Genomic DNA, 22,472 nt, shown 5'->3' on the forward strand with positions numbered 1-22,472 from the left:
GTGTATATTGTATTCTGGACCAGACAAACCAGTGATTGCTAGTGTGAGCAAGATAAATGCTTCTGGGGTTATACCAATGTATACCTAGCATTAACCTCCTGATTCATTCAGTTGCCTGCAGCTTCTTACAGATCCCCCAAGGTTAATTGTTGATAGTGTTTGACTTTTTAAAATTTGTTTGTCAAACACATCAAGTTAGTGTGATGATTTTTTCAAGAAATGTTTTCGACGATTTCTGTTTTAGTTAGTTGCACTCGTAATATTTGATGGAGATATTGTTAATCTTTCCATGATCTATAAAAGAGATTCACATATGTCAAGTGTATATTTACATAGAATCAAGTATATATGTACATAGAATGACATACCTGGTTATCAAAATTTGTGTTGTGTGGTGTTATAACATCGAAAGAAGAAGAAGAAGAAGGGTTTATTTTGTATAAAGGCCATACAACCCAGAGTATTAATCCATTACCACTTGTGTCTGATCTTTGATATCTGATTTGCTGGTTTAACCTGAGTGAACCAGTGTTTACTTAGGATCGTAAAAGGGTTTAGATGCAACCAAGATGGCTGCCAGAACAAATATGGCTGCCAGAGCTAAGGAGAAACATAACAGCCATGTTTTTGCTATAACACAAAAATATAAGAGGTTTATGGAAGTACTTCATTGCTTGACAAATTTGCCATTGTACCTGTTCATATAGAATACCAAAGTTCAAGGTAACATGTAGAACATCAGCCAGAGAAGCAGTCAATATCGGTGTTACATTATTGATTCTAACAGATTTATATCAACAATCAAAAGATTAATTTTCCCAATGCATTTTAAAATATTATCAAAGCGTAGTTACTGATAATCTTTAAAATGTCTTTATTGAAGATTGAATCAAGAGATAACTACGCAGCTTTAATGATGATGTCACCTGGAGACTATTAATCTCTAGTCCCACACCTCAAAGGTCCACTTGGTCCACTCCAAGTATGATGTAAATCAGTTGCTAATATTGGTATCAAAAGTTCTCTAGGGTTATGTTGGTAAATATGTCAATGTTAATTCCACATGATTTCTTCCATGTAAACTAAGTTTGTTGGCCTGATTATACAGATTTAAATGTTCAAATCCTGCTACAGTTGAAACATTTCAAGACATGACGACACAGCAAAAAATATATCTTTGCCCCTTTCTCTGATTTCTACCTTAGATTAGAGATCCTCCAGCTAGCAAATATATTTCTTGGTTGATTGTACATCATCATTCCCCGGACAGCATGAGATATTGCTCGTGATATTGTCTGTTTGTCTGTTTCAGTCTCAATTAGTCACCATGGTTACAGATCGATGTCATAAGCTACTCTATGTTTTGTATGGACACTGAGATATTTTATGCTTTGATGTAATTTGACTGCATCAGTGAACTTACTGAGCAGTGGATGTATTTTATCAATTTGAAAAGAAGCTGCTTATGCTCAGTGCCATACCAAATTCAAATGCTATTTGTATGAAAACATATCGAAACACTAACTCAGACCCCAACTGGATACTCCTTATCAATAGTTAAGTAGTTTAGGGGGTAGTATTGTAAAACAGTAATATTGAGGAGTGTTCCATTAAACAATAAACAAACTGATTTTGTTGTAACTTGTTGACGGAACACCTGACAATGGACTTCGGCCTTGAATTGTGTGACAGGATAAATGGACTGATATTTGATGAGTCTATCACAGTTTACTCTATCATCGACCGAACTAGATTAACATTGACTGTTGCTGTTGGTCTACTGGTAACGTCACACACATGAAATCGGAAAGTCAAGGGGGATAATTGCTCTTTCTCACTTATTTTATGAGACATACATACCCATGAAGATCCAGGTTAGAATTGGTCTGCAGCAATGCCTGTCATAAGAAGTGAGTGAGTGAGTGAGTGAGTTCAGTTTCACGCCGCACTCAGCAATTTTCCAGCTATATGGCGGCAGTCTGTAAATAATTGAGTCTGGACCAGACAATCCAGTGATCAACAGCATGAGCATCGATCTACGCAATTGGGAACCGATGACATGTGTCAATCAAGTCAGCGAGTCTGACCACCCGATCCCGTTAGTCGCCTCTTAAGACAAGCATGGGTTACTGAAGATCAACAGTCTAACCCAGATCTTCATGGGTTGTAAGAATTGTGGTCAGGTTTGCTGACTTGGTTGCCACTTGTCATTGTATCCTAATTGCGAAGATGGATGCTCATGCTGTTGACCACTGGATTGTGTAGTCCAGACTCAAGTACTTGCAGACCGTCAATGAAATATTGCTGAGTGCAGCGTTAAGGAACAAACAAAGCAAACGTAATGGTGTATGTGGTTCTTCACAAACCTGGCTTTAAAAGTCCAAACAGTCATATCATGCCGTTTATCACTGGATTATTTATCATTCATTATAGGATGTTTGTATAGTGCACATATCCACGTAACTAGTACATGCTCAAGGTGCTGGTCTGGTCCAGACTCGATTATTTACAGCATATAGCTGGAATACTTCTGAGTGTGGCATTAAACTGACTGACTGACTGACTGACTGAGTTTGGTTTTACGCCGCTTTTAGCAATATTCCAGCAACATCATGGCGGGGGACACCAGAAATGGGCTTCACACATTGTACCCATGTTGGGGATTCGAACCCGGGTCTTCGGCTTGACGAGCCAACGCTTTAACCACTAGGCTACCCCACTGCCCTGCTGAGTGTGGCGTTAAACAACAAGCAAACAAAGGAACAAGCTATGAGACAAAAACACACCATGATGTGGTAATCAAAATCTCTGCAGATTAAACAATGTCCAGCAGATCAGGAAATACAACATAAATGAAAAACCGTTATGTCTAGTATTGTTACGTCACCAATTTCGTATTTTCATTGACCAAATTTGTTATCTTTTGCTCTTTCACTGTAGACTTTCACTTTAAGAAAAACCTGTCCTGCTGCTCTGATTGTTTAAAGTGAGGAAAAGGATTTCAGCTTCAAGTTTCACTGTTGATGAATTAATCTTGATAAAGACACAAAATATATTGTGCTGAGTTTGTGGGTGTATGAGAAAATTTGGCAGGTACAAGAATTAGGCAATTAATTTATCGTGGCTTAATACCGTATGTGGCATCACATCCGGTATACTGATGATATTCATTGCAATCTCAATATTTTGAATTTTGGTGTCTTTTTGGGGGTGAATTTCATTATCTCATGACTGCATGTATGTCTGTGTATCTGTGTCAGTGTGTGTGTGAGAGAGAGAGAGCCATTATCTCATGACTGCATGTATGTCTGTGTATCTGTGTCAGTGTGTGTGTGAGAGAGAGAGTCATTATCTCATGACTGCATGTATGTCTGTGTATCTGTGTCAGTGTGTGTGCGTGTGTGTTTATTTCTCTGTCTCCCTCTCTCTGTCTTTCTCTCTCCCTTCCTCTCTCCCTCCCTGAGACTCTCTCTCTCTCTCCCTCCCTCTCTCCCTTTGTCTCCCTCTCACTCTCTCCATGTGTGTCTGTCCCAGTATCTCAGTATCCATGTGTTAATGTCCATTTCAGCGTATTATTGTGTCACTGAAGACAGAATGCTTCCTGAGACAGTGTTGCTGTGTCTAGGACACCACCCTGCACCTGATGGCACACTGAGTCTACAGGATGATGTGGCAGCCACAAGTGTTTAGCTGTGATAAGGACTTCAAGATAACCACAGACTTCCAGCGTTGATCAGACCTGACTGAACCAATGTACAGCAGCCTACACAGGCTCTGTAGTTCTACTGGAATCAGGCAATCCTTGTGGACTTTAATTCCACTCTCATCAAGAAAACGATTCTTATGAATGCAGTCTTTATTCCAAAGAGGTTTATTTATAGATTTTAGTGCTGGCAGAACAGGCTGTGATATTTCCAAGGAGATTGATTCAAATGTTGAATATTTATGAGAAATTTTATTGATATTCATAGACACATGTACAGTGAAATTCTGAAAATCTAGACTCAGTTTCCGCAGTGGCTAACCATTTAGTATTCAGATGAGACCCCCAAATCTCCTTTTGCAGATACGGTCAGTGGAATGGCCTAGAGGTTAGAGTGGAAGCTTGTCTTGATGAAGGCCCAGGTTTGATTCTTGACATGGGTGAAGCATATTCTTGATGTTTCCTACTGAAATATTGCTGGAATATTATTATAAGCAGTGCAAACCATAATTACTCTCACACCTTCCAGACAGAATGTCTTTTCTGTAACTCTCCAAGACAAATATTTATTTTGCTATAACACATCAGAACTTCTTCAGAATGTCCTGGGGGTGGTTGGGTAGCCTAGTTGTTATATTGTTTGCTTATCATGCCAAAGACCCGGGTTTGATTCCCCACTTGGATACAATGTGTGAAGCCCATTTCTGGTGTCCCCAACCGTGATATTGCTGGAATATTGCCAGAAGTGACGTAAAACCGTACTCACCCACTCACTCACTCTCACTCACTCACTCACCCATACCCACCCACTCACTCACTCAGAATGTCCTGATATTGTGGGCAGTGATGCACATCATCAGGGGAGGGTGACATTCCATCAACCAAGCCACCTGATCCTGGATGTGCTGTCCTTGTTCACCTGGGGCATACAGCCATTATGGCTCAGGTGCCAGTTTCTGGGAATGTCATCTGCATTGAGTTTTGTTGCCCTAATCTTGTTGCTCCTGCAATAACTGTTTCAGGACATCTGATTCCTTGTCAGTGGTTGGTTGTTTCTTGTTTTATGCCGCACTCAGCAATACTTCAGCTTTTTGGTGGCGTTCTGTAAATAATCAAGCCTGGACTAGACAATCCAGTGATCAACAGCATGAGCATTGATCTACGCAATTGGGATATGATGACATGTGTCAACCAAGTCAGCGAACCTGACCACCCGATCCCGTTAGTCACCTTTTACGACAAGCATGGGTTACTGAAAACCAATTCTAACCCAGATCTTCATGGGTCTTTCACGTCTATGACATCCCTGACTAAGAGACAAATCTCAGAGCTATTTATGTCCAATGTATGCTGATTTAACAAGAGTTTTAACCCACGCCGTGTAGAGAGTCGAAGTGAGTGGGTGGTTCACACAGGTCTTGTCAGTGGTGATTCCAGTAGTGATTTCTAATGGTATTCATATAAGATAGTTCAGTTTCCCTTCCAAGTGAGTGGGTGGTTCACACAGGTCTTGTCAGTGGTGATTCCAGTAGTGATTTCTAATGGTATTCATATAAGATAGTTCAGTTTCCCTTCCAAGGAAGTCCAAAAATAGATCCCTGCCTCATAACCCATAATGTCACATGAATCGGAAAATTGTAATTTTGAAGGTTCTACATCTGTAACATAGATATAAGATACATAGAATCCTGTTTCGAGAAGTAGCTGTATCTTGTCATTTTCTGTAAGTCTATCCAACCTGGTTATTGGAAACCATCTTGTGATAACCAAGATTTTCTATTAGTAATAAGACACTGAGTGGGCTTGGTTTGATAATGTCTTCAAACTTTGCTTTGGTTGGCAAAATCATCCTCAGGAGGTTTGAGAAATATTGCCGTGAGATATGAAGTATCTTTATGAAGAAGGGACCGTCCCAAAGACTTAAGTGTCAAATGTCGTTAAAGTGGTATGTTAGGTAATGTACCGAATCGAATGTATCAGATGATAAAGGGATCTTTTTGATTTAATCAAGTGATCATGAAACGACTGTATAAGTACTTCTGGTTAGACATGTGAAATATTTTCTCAGAGTTTTTTTATATATGTCCCCTTTCTAAGGGATATAACCCTCTGTGATTCATCTTCATTGCAGCTGTCATAATGAAAAAAAACCCAGATGTTTTTTCTAGGTCACAGAACATATTACAGATAAAAAAGGACTTCAAAAGTGTATATAGATTGATATAAGTGGATAAAGCTGTTCACTGCAGGACATGCCCTTGAGGAGCTTAGTAATGAGATTTGCACATGTTGATCTTGTCCTCAGTCTCTGGCTATCATTGATTTTCCTGGGTTATGTTGGAGCATCCAAGATTAGAGTCTTAATTGCTCCAACTCTGTATAGGCACTATAGTTTTCAGCTTTTTCTGTTCTCCAGTTTTTAGGCATGTGATAATTAGGATTTAACCAGCATGCTGTCATGTTTTTCAATTGATATGTTTTGAAGTGGTTTATATCTGTGTTCTGGTCAATTGGGTGAAAAATAATGTTCCATTTATATATGCATCATTTACTTAAGTGTTTGCAGAAATTGATTCACAAATTACCTATGAAACTGATAAACAAATGGCAGAAATGTGGATCAGATATTCTCTCCCATTGTCATCTCCCCTGTATCCATGACTACTAAATAGCAGCGCTTGGTAATATTTACCTTTTTGTAGAAAATGGATCTGCATGTACAGTCAACATCTATCACTGTCAAACACTCAGCTCCCAGTATATTGCAGTTCATATAATCTAGATCTCTGTATTGCAGTGCAATTTGTTTGCCAATACACAGCCCAAATTCTTAAAGGAAAACGGACAGGCCTTTTTGACCCACAGTATATGCATAAATTTAGAAATGAGATTTAGAGTGAGTGGGTTAGGTTTTACGCCGCTTTTAGCAAAATTCCAGCAATATCACGGTGGGGGACACCAGAAATGGGCTTCACTGAGATTTAGAAGCTATGAAGGTACATTGAGTTCATATGAATTAGTGAGTGAGTTAGTTAGTGAGTTTGATTTTACGCCGCTTTTAGCAATATTCCAGCAATATCACGGCGGGGGACACCAGAAATGGGCTTCACACATTTTGCCCATGTGGGGAATCGAACCCGGGTCTTCGGCGTGACGAGCCAACGCTTTAACCACTAGGCTACCCCACCGCCCCTCATATGAATTACAATTTGAAAGTTTTGGACTTTGGAGTTTTGTATCTCTGACATGAAAGTATGTGTCTAACAGGCTTGTGGTGATTGGGTAGCCTCACTCACTCACTCACTCACTCACTCACTCACTCACTCACTCACTCACTCACTCACTCGCCCACCAAAATTTCCCACTAGACCACAGGACCAGTGAGTGGACAATAATTAGTGGTCCTGTCTGTACACTTGTCCAAAGTAACATTTGTACATTTACTTAACCATCAATACAAATGCACTGGTTTACCAGGACCACTGCAAACTTATCATTTAGTGGTCCTGATGAATTTTTACTAGCCAAGGACCACAGGACCAGCGTAAATTTCGCACACTGCCGGGTTTGATTCCCAACAATGGGGGACAATGTGTGAAGCCCATTTCAGGTGACCCTGCTGTGATAATGCTAGAATATTGCTAAAAGCTTTGTAAATCCATACTCACTCACTCACTCAACCACTCACTCAACCATTCACTCAACCACTTTGCTTTGTTGCCCTTCTCATCCTAAAATGGACCAATCAAAATGCGAGTGACAAACCAGCTTCATTTAATTGACACTATCAACATTGCTAATAGCGGCAAAAAACTAAACTCACTCACTACAACTGGAATATGGTTCGAAGTGACACTGACTCACAAACAAATATATTGGTTTGGATATTAGCAACAAAAAATATTATTATTGGATATTTATATAGAGCACATATCCATGCACTAGTGCATGCTCAAGGCGCTGGTATTTTTCCCTCGATCATTGGATGTCAATCTCAATGGCACAGCTTACTATCAATCTCATCTTATTATCGATAAAACATATCTCTTAACTTCTGGAACCCATGTACCCCAAATAAATTACAGTCCTGACCATGAAAGCTGACAACAGTCTGTATTGTGTGTGCATTGGAGTGCAGGGATGCAGTTTGCCAACCTGAGTCAGGTTGTTTAATGTTAAAGGTATTCTGAGGGCAAATAGAATTGCAGCCCTTAAGGGGGTGATTCTTGTTCGCACACATGCAAGTGAATATGTCAATATCAGCTATGTGCCTGTTTTTGCATGACTTTTTGCATATTGGTTGATAAAACATATGAAATAGTTATACAATAAACTAAAATATAAATTAAGTGGAGAAACATAATCTATTGGTATATCCTCAAAATAAACTATTCCTTAATCCAGGAGTAAGGATCCATGTAAGGTAATACTTGCATTTGTATTTAGCTGAATTATCATGATTAGAAATACAGGATTTCATTTCCCATCTCTGTTTGATGACAGTATCAGACAAGTCCTGTAAAACATGTGACCTTTGAAGACTGCAAAAGAAATAAGGATCGTTAAAGTCACTGTGACCTAAACAAAGGCCTGCTGTATACTATAAATATTTGTGTAGTGTAGACAGCAAGCCGATGTGAGCTTGTTTTCCTCAGCTGGGTAAACAGACATGTGATTTTCCTACAACATGCAATCAGTTGATGGAGCTGACATCATTTGATTCCAACCCAATTAGTAACACTTGCAGTGGTTGGTGGTATTTGGGGGAAACTGCCACCTTGTGGAAGGACGAAGCTGTTAGGAAGGCTTGTAATGTATCCTCACTTAGCTGCTGTTGTGTGATTGCTCTCAAGGCTGAACATCTTATGTCTGGTTGACTTTGTCATCAATAGGTAGCTGGTCACAAGGGCAAACGATGGCCTTCAGCAGAGGTAGCCTCACAGAACTTCTGTGTGGTGTAATGGTTTTCAAATTACTGACATGAGAGTGAGTGAGTTGGGTTTAACGCCGTTCTTAGCACTATTCCAGAAGTATCATGGCGGAGGACACCAGAAATGGGCTTCACACCACTGATGTGAGAATTGCTCTTACATTAACTCTTCAGTCACCTTTTTGTGCATTACTGTCATGACAGCTGTTTATTTTGCCATACCTACAGTCACATATTACTGTGCCTATTGGCTCATACTGACATGCCTACAGTCACATATTACTGTGCCTATTGGCTCATACTGACATGCCTACAGTCACATATTACTGTGTCTATTGTCTCATACTGACATGCCTACAGTCACACAATGACATGCCTACAATCACACAATGACATGCCTGCAATCAAACAATGATATGCCTGCAGTGACATGCCTACAATCAGATAATGACATGCCTTCAGTCTCATAATGACATGCCTACATTCACACAATGACATGCCTACATTCACACAATGACATGCCTACATTCACACAATGACATGCCTACATTCACACAATGACATAGCTACAGTCACACAATGACATAGCTACAGTCACACAATGAAATGCCTACATTCACACAATGACATGCCTACAATCACATAATGATATGCCTGCAGTCAAACAGTGACATGCCTACAATCAGATAATGACATACCTACAGTCACATAATGACATGCCAACAATCACATAATGGCATGCCTACAGTCACATAATGACAAGCCTACAATCACATCATGGCATGTCTACAATCACACAAAGACCTGCCTACAGTCTCATAATGACATGCCTACATTCACACAATGACATGCCTACATTCACACAATGACATGCCTAGATTCACACAATGACATGCTTACATTCATACAATAACATGCCTACAGTCAGTCTCATAATGATATGCCTACATTCACACAATGACATGCCTAGATTCACACAATGACATGCTTACATTCATACAATGACATGCCTACAGTCTCATAATGACATGCTTACATTCACACAATGACATACCTACATTCACACAATGACATGCCTACATTCACACAATGACATGCCTAGACTCACACAATGACATGCCTACATTCACACAATGACATGCTTACATTCACACAATGACATGCCTACATTCACACAATGACATGCTTACATTCACACAATGACATGCTTACAGTCACATACAATGACATGCCTACATTCACACAATGACATGCCTACAGTCACACAATGACATGCCTACATTCACACAATGACATGCCTACATTCACACAATGACATGCCTACATTCACACAATGACATGCCTACAGTCACACAATGACATGCTTACATTCACACAATGGCATAGCTACAGTCACACAATGGCATGCCTACAGTCACACAATGACATACCTACAGTCACACAATGACATGCCTACAGTCACACAATGACATAGCTACAGTCACACAATGACATGCCTACATTCACACAATGACATGCCTACAGTCACACAATGACATGCCTACATTCACACAATGACATGCCTACAGTCACACAATGACATGCCTAGATTCACACAATGACATGCATTTACATTCATACAATGACATAGCTACATTCACACAATGACATAGCTACAGTCACACAATGACATGCCTACATTCATACAATGACATGCCTTACATCTCACAATGACATGCCTACATTCACACAATGACATGCCTACAGTCACACAATGACATGCTTACATTCTAATGACATACCTACAGTCACACAATGACATGCCTACAGTCACACAATGACATGCCTACAGTCACACAATGACATGCCTACATTCACACAATGACATGCCTCAGTCACACAATGACATGCCTAGATTCACACAATGACATGCTTACATTCATACAATGACATAGCTACATTCACACAATGACATAGCTAGTCACACAATGACATGCCTACATTCACACAATGACATACCTACAGTCACACAATGACATGCCTCAGTCACACAGTGACATGCCTACAGTCACGCATGCCTAATGCCATGCCTACGTTCACACAATGACACAGCTACATTCACACACTGACATGCCTACATTACACAATGACATGCCTACATTCACACAATGACATGCCTACAGTCACACAATGACATGCCTACAGTCACACAATGACATGCCTACATTCACACAATGACATGCTTACATTCACACAATGGCATAGCTACAGTCACACAATGGCATGCCTACAGTCACACAATGACATACCTACAGTCACACAATGACATGCCTCAGTCACACAATGACATGCCTACATTCACACAATGACATGCCTCAGTCACACAATGACATGCCTACAGTCACACAATGCCATGCCTACGTTCACACAATGACACAGCTACATTCACACACTGACATGCCTACATTACACAATGACATGCCTACATTCACACAATGACATGCCTACAGTCACACAATGACATACCTACAGTCACACAATGACATGCATACATTCACACAATGACATAGCTACAGTCACACAATGACATGCCTACATTCACACAATGACATGCCTACAGTCACACAATGACTATGCATACATTCACACAATGACATGCATACATTCACACAATGACATAGCTACAGTCACACAATGGCATGCCTACAGTCACACAATGACATGCCTACATTCACACAATGACATAGCTACATTCACACAATGACATGCCTACATTCACACAATGACATAGCTACAGTCACACATGCGATGATATGCATACATTCACACGATGACATGCCTACATTCACACAATGACATAGCTACATTCACACACACTGACATGCGTACATTCACACAATGACATGCGCCTACATTCACACAATGACATACCTACAGTCACACAATGACATGCCTACAGTCACACAATGACATAGCTACAGTCACACAATGGCATGCCTACAGTCACACAATGACATGCCTACATTCACACAATGACATAGCTACAGTCACACGATGACATGCCTACATTCACACAATGACATACCTACAGTCACACAATGACATAGCTACATTCACACAATGACATGCCTCAGTCACACAATGACATGCCTACAGTCATACAATGACATGCCTTAGTCTCACAATGACATGCCTACATTCACACAATGACATGCCTACATTCACACAATGACATGCCTCAGTCACACAATGACATGCCTACAGTCACACAATGACATGCCTACATTCACACAATGACATAGCTACAGTCTCATACTGACATTCACACAGTCACGTAATGACATAATGACATTTTCAAAATTTAGGAAATAGGAGCTTTTAAGAAATTCCAATTGCTACAGGCAGTAATACCACTTGCACCCTAGTCTATAACACAAGGTGACTGTACCAGCTGAGAGAGAGACTGTGTAGCAGTCTACAGGCAGTAATCCCACTTATACCCTAGTCTATAACACAAGGTGACTGTACCAGCTGAGAGAGAGACTGTGTAGCAGTCTACAGGCAGTAATCCCACTTATACCCTAGTCTATAACACAAGGTGACTGTGTACCAGCTGAGAGAGAGACTGTGTAGCAGTCTACAGGCAGTAATCCCACTTATACCCTAGTCTATAACACAAGGTGACTGAACCAGCTGATCCCACTTATACCTTAGTCTATAACACAAGGTGACTGTGTACCAGCTGAGAGAGAGACTGTGTAGCAGTCTACAGGCAGTAATCCCACTTATACCCTAGTCTATAACACAAGGTGACTGTACCAGCTGAGAGAGAGACTATGTAGCAGTCTACAGGCTGTAATCCCACTTATACCCTAGTCTATAACACAAGGTGACTGTACCAGCTGAGAGAGAGACTGTGTAGCAGTCTACAGGCAGTAATCCCACTTATACCCTAGTCTATAACACAAGGTGACTGTACCAGCTGAGAGAGAGACTGTGTAGCAGTCTACAGGCAGTAATCCCACTTATACCCTAGTCTATAACACAAGGTGACTGAACCAGCTGATCCCACTTATACCTTAGTCTATAACACAAGGTGACTGTGTACCAGCTGAGAGAGAGACTGTGTAGCAGTCTACAGGCAGTAATCCCCTTATACCCTAGTCTATAACACAAGGTGACTTAACCAGCTGAGAGAGAGACTGTGTAGCAGTCTACAGGCAGTAATACCACTTATACCCTAGTCTATAACACAAGGTGACTGTACCAGCTGAGAGAGAGACTGTGTAGCAGTCTACAGGCAGTAATCCCACTTATAGCCTAGTCTATAACACAAGGTGACTGAACCAGCTGAGAGAGAGACTGTGTAGCAGTCTACAGGCAGTAATCCCACTTATACCCTAGTCTATAACACAAGGTGACTGTACCAGCTGAGAGAGAGACTGTGTAGCAGTCTACAGGCAGTAATCCCACTTATACCCTAGTCTATAACACAAGGTGACTGTACCAGCTGAGAGAGAGACTGTGTAGCAGTCTACAGGCAGTAATCCCACTTATACCCTAGTCTATAACACAAGGTGACTGAACCAGCTGATCCCACTTATACCCTAGTCTATAACACAAGGTGACTGAACCAGCTGATCCCACTTATACCTTAGTCTATAACACAAGGTGACTGTACCAGCTGAGAGAGAGACTGTGTAGCAGTCTACAGGCAGTAATCCCACTTATACCCTAGTCTATAACACAAGGTGACTGAACCAGCTGATCCCACTTATACCTTAGTCTATAACACAAGGTGACTGTGTACCAGCTGAGAGAGAGACTGTGTAGCAGTCTACAGGCAGTAATCCCACTTATACCCTAGTCTATAACACAAGGTGACTGTACCAGCTGTAAGAGCGACTGTGTAGCAGTCTACAGGCTGTAATCCCACTTATGCCTTAGTCTATAACACAAGGTGACTGTACCACTCAGTGGTGACTGTACCAGTTGAGAGTCTGGACGATGTTGGCAGTGTGGGGATGTCTAAAATAGCATGTAATTCAGTTAGGAACAACAGAGTGTAAAGTACTAGCATGGCTGTAGACAGAATTCTTTCGTGTATAATGAATGTGTCGAAAGGTCAGTCATGGTGTTGACCATTTTTGTCAAACCTGCAGAATTTTAATTGAACGGTTGACATCTTTGCTTCAAATGAAAAGAATCATATATTGCAAAAAGAACTATCTAATGGTAATGGCCTTCTTTATATCTCATTAGGCCAGCTATGTAACTGATGGATGTAGCAAGTCATGTCTGGGATACACAGACTGGAACAGATGACATTATGGTTAGAACTTGACTCCGAGATTTGGGTTGACAATGTAACACCTCGAGCAACAAAAGTCCAAAGGGATTTTCCCGACCTGATGGTTTTACATTTTCAACCAAAACCGAAGAATGTTTTCACTAACTTAACATTTCAATGCAAGAAATATCTGAAAGAATAAGGAAATATGCTACTCACACTTTGCTAAGGATCACAAAAATTCACAACTTAGCTCCATAATGTGAAATTGTCACCATTTACAACTGGATAAATAATAATATGGTAACCCCTCTTTAGGCAAAGAGTCACTTTAATCTAACCTTATGCACTTGATACATGAGTAACCATAAAAATGTTTTTACGGCACAAATCAACCATTTTGCAAATCATGGAACGAAGTTATTAACAAGTACACAACACCTGTCAGCAGCAGGTATGGGTTCCACAAGATGAAAGGACATACTGAAACCTAGGATCCATGCTTACAATAAGCTTAGATATTGAAACCAAATTTGACCCCACATCATAAGTTTTTTGTTGAATCCATGATTTGATCCTTAGCAAAGTGTGAATAGTATATCTGGATACTTCATCGTGAAGCAATACTGTAGTTGTGGTATAAAACATATTTGATGACAGCAGTCAACAGGCCTACCACAGAAAACTTTCCCAATGTGCAGAAAAAATGCTGAATAGTCCACATAAATTGTGGAAATAGCAACATAAACATAAAACCTCGCTACTGAAACAGTAAAAATGGTAACTTTAAATCGCTAAAACTGGATTAAAAAATGAAGAGCTACATTCACATGGAAATGAAGTTTCGAACTCATGTTGACATTTTCCAGCTTGGACAAAAGTTACATTCCCTTTTTATCCCCCGCAACACATTTTGCAGGGGGTATTAAAATGGACTCCATGCGTGCGTGTGTGCGTGCATGCGTCTGTGCGTCCGTCTGTCTGTCCGTGCACATTTGTCTTTTACGGAGCAGAACTCTAAAACCGTTCAATATTTCTTCACCACACTTGGCACATACATTGATCTGGTGGTGGACTGGTGCCTTTTGGTAGTTTTGGAATTCTGAATAAAATATTATTGGCATTTCCTGGCAACAAGTTTGACTTTGACTGAAATTGGTTGTAGTGCTCTTTTTTCGAGCAGAACTCTCAAACCGTTCACTATTTCTTTACCAAACTTGGCACATTCATAGATCTGGTGGTGTACTGGTGCCTTTTGGTAGTTTTGGAATTCTGAATAAAATATTTTTGGCGTTTCCATGGCAACAAGTTTGACTTAGACTGAAATTGGTGGTAGTGCTCTTTTCCAGAGCAGAACTCTCAAACCGTTCAATATTTCTTCACCAAACTTAGCACATACATAGATCTGGTGGTGTACTGGTGCCTTTTGGTAGTTTTGGAATTCTGAATAAAATATTTTTGGCGTTTCTATGGCAACAAGTTTGACTTAGACTGAAATTGGTGATAGTGCTCTTTTTCGAGCAGAACTCTCAAACCGTTCAATATTTCCTCACCAAACTTAGCACATACATAGATCTGGTGGTGTACTGGTGCCTTTTGGTAGTTTTGGAATTCTGAATAAAATATTTTTTGGCGTTTCTATGGCAACAAGTTTGACTTAGACTGAAATTGGTGATAGTGCTCTTTTCCCGAGCAGAACTCTCAAACCATTCACTATTTCTTCACCAAACTTGGCACATAGATCTGGTGGTGTACTGGTGCCTTTTGGTAGTTTTGGAATTCTGAGTTAAAATATTTTGGCGTTTCCATGGCAACAAGTTTGACTTAGACTGAAATTGGTGGTAGTGCTCTTTTCCAGAGCAGAACTCTCAAACCGTTCAATATTTCTTCACCAAACTTAGCACATACATAGATCTGGTGGTGTACTAGTGCCTTTTGGTAGTTTTGGAATTCTGAATAAAATATTTTTGGCGTTTCTATGGCAACAAGTTTGACTTAGACTGAAATTGGTGATAGTGCTCTTTTCTGGAGCAGAACTCTCAAACCGTTATATATTTCCTCACCAAACTTAGCACATACATAGATCTGGTGGTGTACTGGTGCCTTTTGGTAGTTTTGGAATTCTGAATAAAATATTTTTGGCGTTTCTATGGCAACAAGTTTGACTTAGACTGAAATTGGTGATAGTGCTCTTTTCCAGAGCAGAACTCTCAAACCATTCACTATTTCTTCACCAAACTTGGCACATAGATCTGGTGGTGTACTGGTGCCTTTTGGTAGTTTTGGAATTCTGAGTTAAATATTTTTGGCGTTTCCATGGCAACAAGTTTGACTTAGACTGAAATTGGTGGTAGTGCTCTTTTCCAGAGCAGAACTCTCAAACCGTTCAATATTTCTTCACCAAACTTAGCACATACATAGATCTGGTGGTGTACTGGTGCCTTTTGGTAGTTTTGGAATTCTGAATAAAATATTTTTGGCGTTTCTATGGCAACAAGTTTGACTTAGACTGAAATTGGTGGTAGTGCTCTTTTCCGGAGCAGAACTCTCAAACCATTCACTATTTCTTCACCAAACTTGGCACATAGATTGGTCTGGTGGTGTACTGGTGCCTTTTGGTAGTTTTGGAATTCTGAATAAAATATTTTTGGCGTTTCTATAGCAACAAGTTTGACTTAGACTGAAATTGGTGGTAGTGCTCTTTTCGAGCAGAACTCTCAAACCGTTCAATATTTCCTTCACCAAACTTAGCACATACATAGATCTGGTGGTGTACTGGTGCCTTTTGGTAGTTTTGGAATTCTGAATAAAATATTTTTTGGCGTTTCTATGGCAACAAGTTTGACTTAGACTGAAATTGGTGATAGTGCTCTTTTCCAGAGCAGAACTCTCAAACCATTCACTATTTCTTCACCAAACTTGGCACATAGATCTGGTGGTGTACTGGTGCCTTTTGGTAGTTTTGGAATTCTGAGTTAAATATTTTTGGCGTTTCCATGGCAACAAGTTTGACTTAGACTGAAATTGGTGGTAGTGCTCTTTTCCGGAGCAGAACTCTCAAACCGTTCACTATTTCTTCACCAAACTTGGCACATTCATAGATCTGGTGGTGTACTGGTGCCTTTTGGTAGTTTTGGAATTCTGAATAAAATATTTTTGGCGTTTCTATGGCAACAAGTTTGACTTAGACTGAAATTGGTGGTAGTGCTCTTTTCCGGAGCAGAACTCTAAAACCATTCACTATTTCTTCACCAAACTTGGCACATAGATTGGTCTGGTGGTGTACTGGTGCCTTTTGGTAGTTTTGGAATTCTGAATAAAATATTTTTGGCGTTTCTATGGCAACAAGTTTGACTTAGACTGAAATTGGTGGTAGTGCTCTTTTCCGGAGCAGAACTCTCAAACCGTTCAATATTTCTTCACCAAACTTGGCACATACATAGATCTGGTGGTGTACTGGTGCCTTTTGGTAGTTTTGGAATTCTGAATTAAATATTTTTTGGCGTTTCCATGGCAACAAGTTTGACTTAGACTGAAATTGGTGGTAGTGCTCTTTCCGAGAGCAGAACTCTCAAACTGTTCAATATTTCTTCACCAAACTTGGCACATAGATTGGTCTGGTGGTGTACTGGTGCCTTTTGGTAGTTTTGGAATTCTGAATAAAATATTTTTGGCGTTTCTATAGCAACAAGTTTGACTTAGACTGAAATTGGTGATAGTGCTCTTTTCGAGAGCAGAACTCTCAAACCATTCACTATTTCTTCACCAAACTTAGCACATACATAGGTCTGGTGGTGTACTAGTGCCTTTTGGTAGTTTTGGAATTCTGAATAAAATATTTTTGGCGTTTCCATGGCAACAAGTTTGACTTAGACTGAAATTGGTGGTAGTGCTCTTTTCGAGAGCAGAACTCTCAAACAGTTCAACATTTCTTCACCAAACTTGGCACATACTTAGATCTGGTGGTGTACTGGTGCCTTTTGGTAGTTTTGGAATTCTGAATAAAATATTTTTGGCATTTCCATGGCAACAAGTTTGACATAGACTGAAATTGGTGATAGTGCTATTTTCTGGAGCAGAACTTTAAAAACCGTTCAATACTCTCCTTCCACTTTTCTATATACACACCTAAATATTTGACATAATCATAACTCGTAGACATAATCATGAAGAGTATTTTGCCATTGTGGGGGATATTGATGACTTTGTCTTCTTGTTAAAGTATTTCTGTTGTGTTATTTGGCATTTATCATCATGATACTTGTGTGCACACTTGCTTAGTTTACTTTCCATTCGTCTGAAATGATTGACGGCAATTATTTCGACATATTCAGTTCTTTTTCTGTGTGAGGCGATTCATGGTTGCTTGGAAATTTGAAAGAAATGCACATCGTAACGCGCATCATAACGTGCATGCACAGTAGAGGTCAAAGTTTGCTGATGTAAAAATGTTGCAGTTTCATAGTCTTTCGTTCCTGTTTTTACTGTTTCAGTAGCGAGGTAATATGTTTATGTAGCTATTGCCACGATTAATGTGGACTTTTCTGTGTTTTTCTGCACAGTGGAGAAGTTTTCTTTGTAAGGTCTGAGTCAAGAGAAAGACTAGCATGCAGACCAGTGAAATCTTGAAGGGTCAGAGTAGACAACCCCCCATCACTGCCCCAGTGGAGCAGTGGAGAAACAGTGGGTTACAATACCAAACATGATGTTTATGTAATAAACTGTTACTAATTTAACCAGTGAAAATGCTTGTTACAACATTGTTTTGAATCTTTGGTGATAAAACATTTTATAGTTAGAAAGCTGAAGGTATTTTGGGAATACCGAGGGCATAGTTACAAGCTTTCCACTGTTTAAAGAAGCCTAAAGAACAGTAAGTTGACATCATTATAGATCTATACATGTGAGTCCAAGTGCAGGAGAATGTCAGTCGATTCATTGCTGGTGTGTTATGTAGTTAGCTCGATAGGCTTGTAAACTAGGGCTGCGCAATATAACCGGTTTACTGGTATTTACTGGTTCAGACATGAAAACGATACGTATTGCGATACGCTGATCGAAAACCGGTATTTTGACTTGCATTCGGAAAACTTCGTAACACTCGGAAATGTTCAGATATGTCCTTGTTTCATTTGTGCCAAATATTATTCACATTTTTATTTTATCATGATTAAAAGTTGTTATTAAAGCTTAATCAAGCCTAGTGATTTTGTTGTGTTTTTGCTCTATAAATCAAGAAGTAACTCGATTATAAGTAGTTTTTGTTTAAAAATACTTCATGCAATATATTGCAATACATATCGCAATACATGCTTTCGCATCGCAATATATCACAATATGAAAATTCTCTGCAATACCCACCCCTATTGTAAACAGAAATACTTTTTTTGCAATTCAATATGTGTCAATGATAACCGTCTGAAGTATTCAGAGTACCATGCAACCTAACAGAACCTGATCTAGCGATAAATTCAGCCTCTATAAGATGTGTCCTGCATGGCATCTTGCCATCGGTGGGATGTGATAGATATCCTAAGTTGTAAATGTCTGAGGCCTGCATCCTCACTCATCAAACTGACTGGTGAAGGTCCGGGTTAGAATGAACCTTCAGTAACCCATGCTTGTAAAAGGTGACTAACGGGATCGGGTGGTCAGGCTCACTGACTTGGTTGACACATGTCATCGGTTCCCAATTGCGCAGATTGATGCTCATGCTGTTGATCACTGGATTGTCTGGTCCAGACTCTATTATTTACTGACCACCGCAGCCATATAGCAGGAATATTGCTGAGTGCGGCGTAAAACTAAACTAACTCACTGACTCATCAAACTGACATCCTGGGATATCGCTCACTCACTCACTCACCCACCCACCACACTTGTGTTACATATCAAAATAATAGATCTGTCATTTGAAAATTTGGGTTATTCTTTAACTTCTGTGGAGTAGTATATCTGAAGACAGTTCATCAAGATATTGATTTTTCAAGCTGATGTCTATGCCAAACAAGAAATTGTTGTGACAGTAGGATTGATTTGTGCTAAGCTTGTAGTAAATCTTCTGAAAGTCTCCCACCTGCTAGGTCACGGTGACCGGCAGTTACATCACTGAGGGGATCAATACAGAGCTGAAGAACAGAATCTCTGTGATCCAACCATAGTCACAAATATGAAAAGATGTGAGATGTCCATTTGCAAACGACCCCAAGGGTGTTCCATGTTGAAAATGGTCCTCAGTAACCTTTGTTGGTCATTAAGGGTCAGGCTCTGATTCATGTCATTTTGGGCTGACCAAATGTGAGAATGCCATTAGCAGAACAATCCAAGGTGGTGTTCCGTATTAGAATTGGACCTCAGTCACCCTTGTCGGTCATGAGAGGTCAGGTTCTGATTCATGTCATTTTGGGCTGACCAGATCTAACTGCCATTCGCAGAACAACCCAAGGTAATGTTCCGTGTTAGAATTGGTCCTCAGTCACCCTTGTTGGTCACGAGAGGTCAGGTTCTGATTCATGTCATTTACGCTGAAAGGAAGTGAGAATGCTCTTGGCAGAACGACCCAAGGGGTGTTCGGGGTTAGAATTGGTCCTCAGTCACCTTTGTCGGTCGGTCATGAGAGGTCATTCTCTGCTTCATGTCATTGTATGCTGACAGGAAGTGAGAATGCTCTGGGCCGAACGACCCAAGGGGTGCTTGAGGTTAGAATTGGTCCTCCGCAACCTTTGTCGGTCATGGATCAGGTAGTCAGGCTCTGACACATGTCATTGTATGCAAACCGGTGCGGAGAGGATGTTAGAAAGCCACTGGCAGATTGAACAAACCGGTGTTCCAGGTAAATATTGGTCCCAAGCAACCTATGCTGGTCACCGAAGGTCACGTAATGGATCAGGTAATACATGTAATTGAATAATGATGTCAGAATGCCATCAGAATGTCCATAGGCAAGGGTCCACTGCCAGCCTTGGTACAGACACCTTAGTGTCTACCAAGTCGCTGAGTCTGACTACCCAATCCATTGCATCACCTCTCATTACAAGCATAGGTTTCTTGAAACCAATTCTAAACCGGAATCTTGATTGTTCACTTTGTGCCATGAAGGTCATGCAGAGTTCTGTCCCTTAGTCATTTCAGGATCTGTTGCCTCGGGCCAAATTTGTGCCCCATTACGATACTTGCTCATTCCATTATCTAGCCTATGCTCATGGGTTTGGGCTGAAGTAGTAAATGTCTCATTCCTGGTTAATTTTCGCATTGAACTGATATGCCATTACTGTTCAGCTCAAGGTAATTTGGGAATCGATACAGAATATTGTGTTCATTAAAGTGCACAGTGTAACAATCAGCTTTGAACATTAGTAGATTTACTTGCAAGTAGTGCAACCTATGACACTAGCCCAAAATCCAAGTCTAGTAAAATTCTGTCTAGTTAGGTGAGCTAAATATATTCCATAATAAATATTATTGAAAGTTTTGTTAAGGACCAAGTTAGGGCTAGCAGTCTTAAATGCTTCTGTTAGAGTCTAGCAGGTAGTCCTATTCACACCTAACTGTCAATATTTCTCTTTTCCAGAAAGATTTTTCTGACATGATCCAAAGGGCTGGCTTCAGAGTTGTCAAGCATGAGAACCTCACATTTGGAGTGGCAGCCATTCATTCCGGATTCAAGATTGTGTGAATTCAAACGGGATCTTTCTTCTGATAAACCTCTGTGTGTGAAGATCTGACAAATTCACATAAGTCACATAAGTTGAAATCAGCCAATCTGGCTTTTGAATTATAAGTGCCAGTGAGTGGAGCTGCCAGTCAGTGCAGCATAATTGACTTCTTGAAATTGCACAGGAAGTTCTGAATGGAAACTAATAAAGTATATGGTATTACAGTATGTGAATATTATTTGCCTCTGTTTTATTTGTGAGAGTGATAGCATCCACATTCTATAATAGTATTTGTATTGTAAATTTTCTTTTTAGAATTTCAGAATTGAATTTATTAAAAGAAGCAAATTCTTCAGAATTCTCACATTTGATTGGCTCAACACTACACAGATGCTTCGTCCTTCACTCATCCTGTCAAAGTTTACTTGGGTCATGCACTGTATGGCTCAACAACAGAGCTAATCCCCTCACTAACAGAGAACACGTGAAGATCCGGGTTAGAATTGGTGTTCAGCAACCCATGATTGTCGTAAGAGGCAACTTACGAGATCGGGTGGTCAGACTGACTTGGTTGACACATGTCATCGTATCCCACTTGTGTAGATCAATGCTCATGCTGTTGATCACTGGATTGTCTAGTCCAGACTCAATTATTTACAGATCACCGCCATATAGCTGGAATATTGCTGAGTGTGGTGTAAAACCAAACTCACTCACAGACTCACACACTCACTCACTCACAGAGTAGTTGTCGAAGTGCTGCCACTCTACAGCAACAGCGCCATGGTCGACATAACAATATGGGTCTTCAGCCGAAACTTATTTCCTCAGGGTGGTACTGGGTGAGGGTAAAACCAGAGCTTGTAACTTAAGTTGGGAGAAGAAAAATTAACATCTGTTTTGTCAGATATGCAC

The 22,472-nt window shown here is 40.2% G+C and overlaps 1 protein-coding gene across 1 annotated transcript in view; it reads left to right on the top strand.

Moving 5' to 3' along the window:
* Window positions 1–21,790, top strand: part of LOC124264159 (2-methoxy-6-polyprenyl-1,4-benzoquinol methylase, mitochondrial-like) — a 53,260-nt gene extending 31,470 nt beyond the window's left edge. Inside the window, exon 8 of the mRNA XM_046698896.1 lies at window positions 21,473–21,790. Coding sequence (XP_046554852.1) covers window positions 21,473–21,577 — 105 coding nt within the window. The 3' untranslated portion in view covers window positions 21,578–21,790. The remainder of the gene's footprint in view (window positions 1–21,472) is intronic.
* The last annotated feature ends 682 nt before the right edge of the window (window positions 21,791–22,472 follow it).

Source organism: Haliotis rubra, unplaced genomic scaffold, assembly GCF_003918875.1.
Source record: "Haliotis rubra isolate DU_JTF1 unplaced genomic scaffold, ASM391887v1 Scf910, whole genome shotgun sequence".
Classification (NCBI taxonomy): domain Eukaryota; kingdom Metazoa; phylum Mollusca; class Gastropoda; order Lepetellida; family Haliotidae; genus Haliotis; species Haliotis rubra.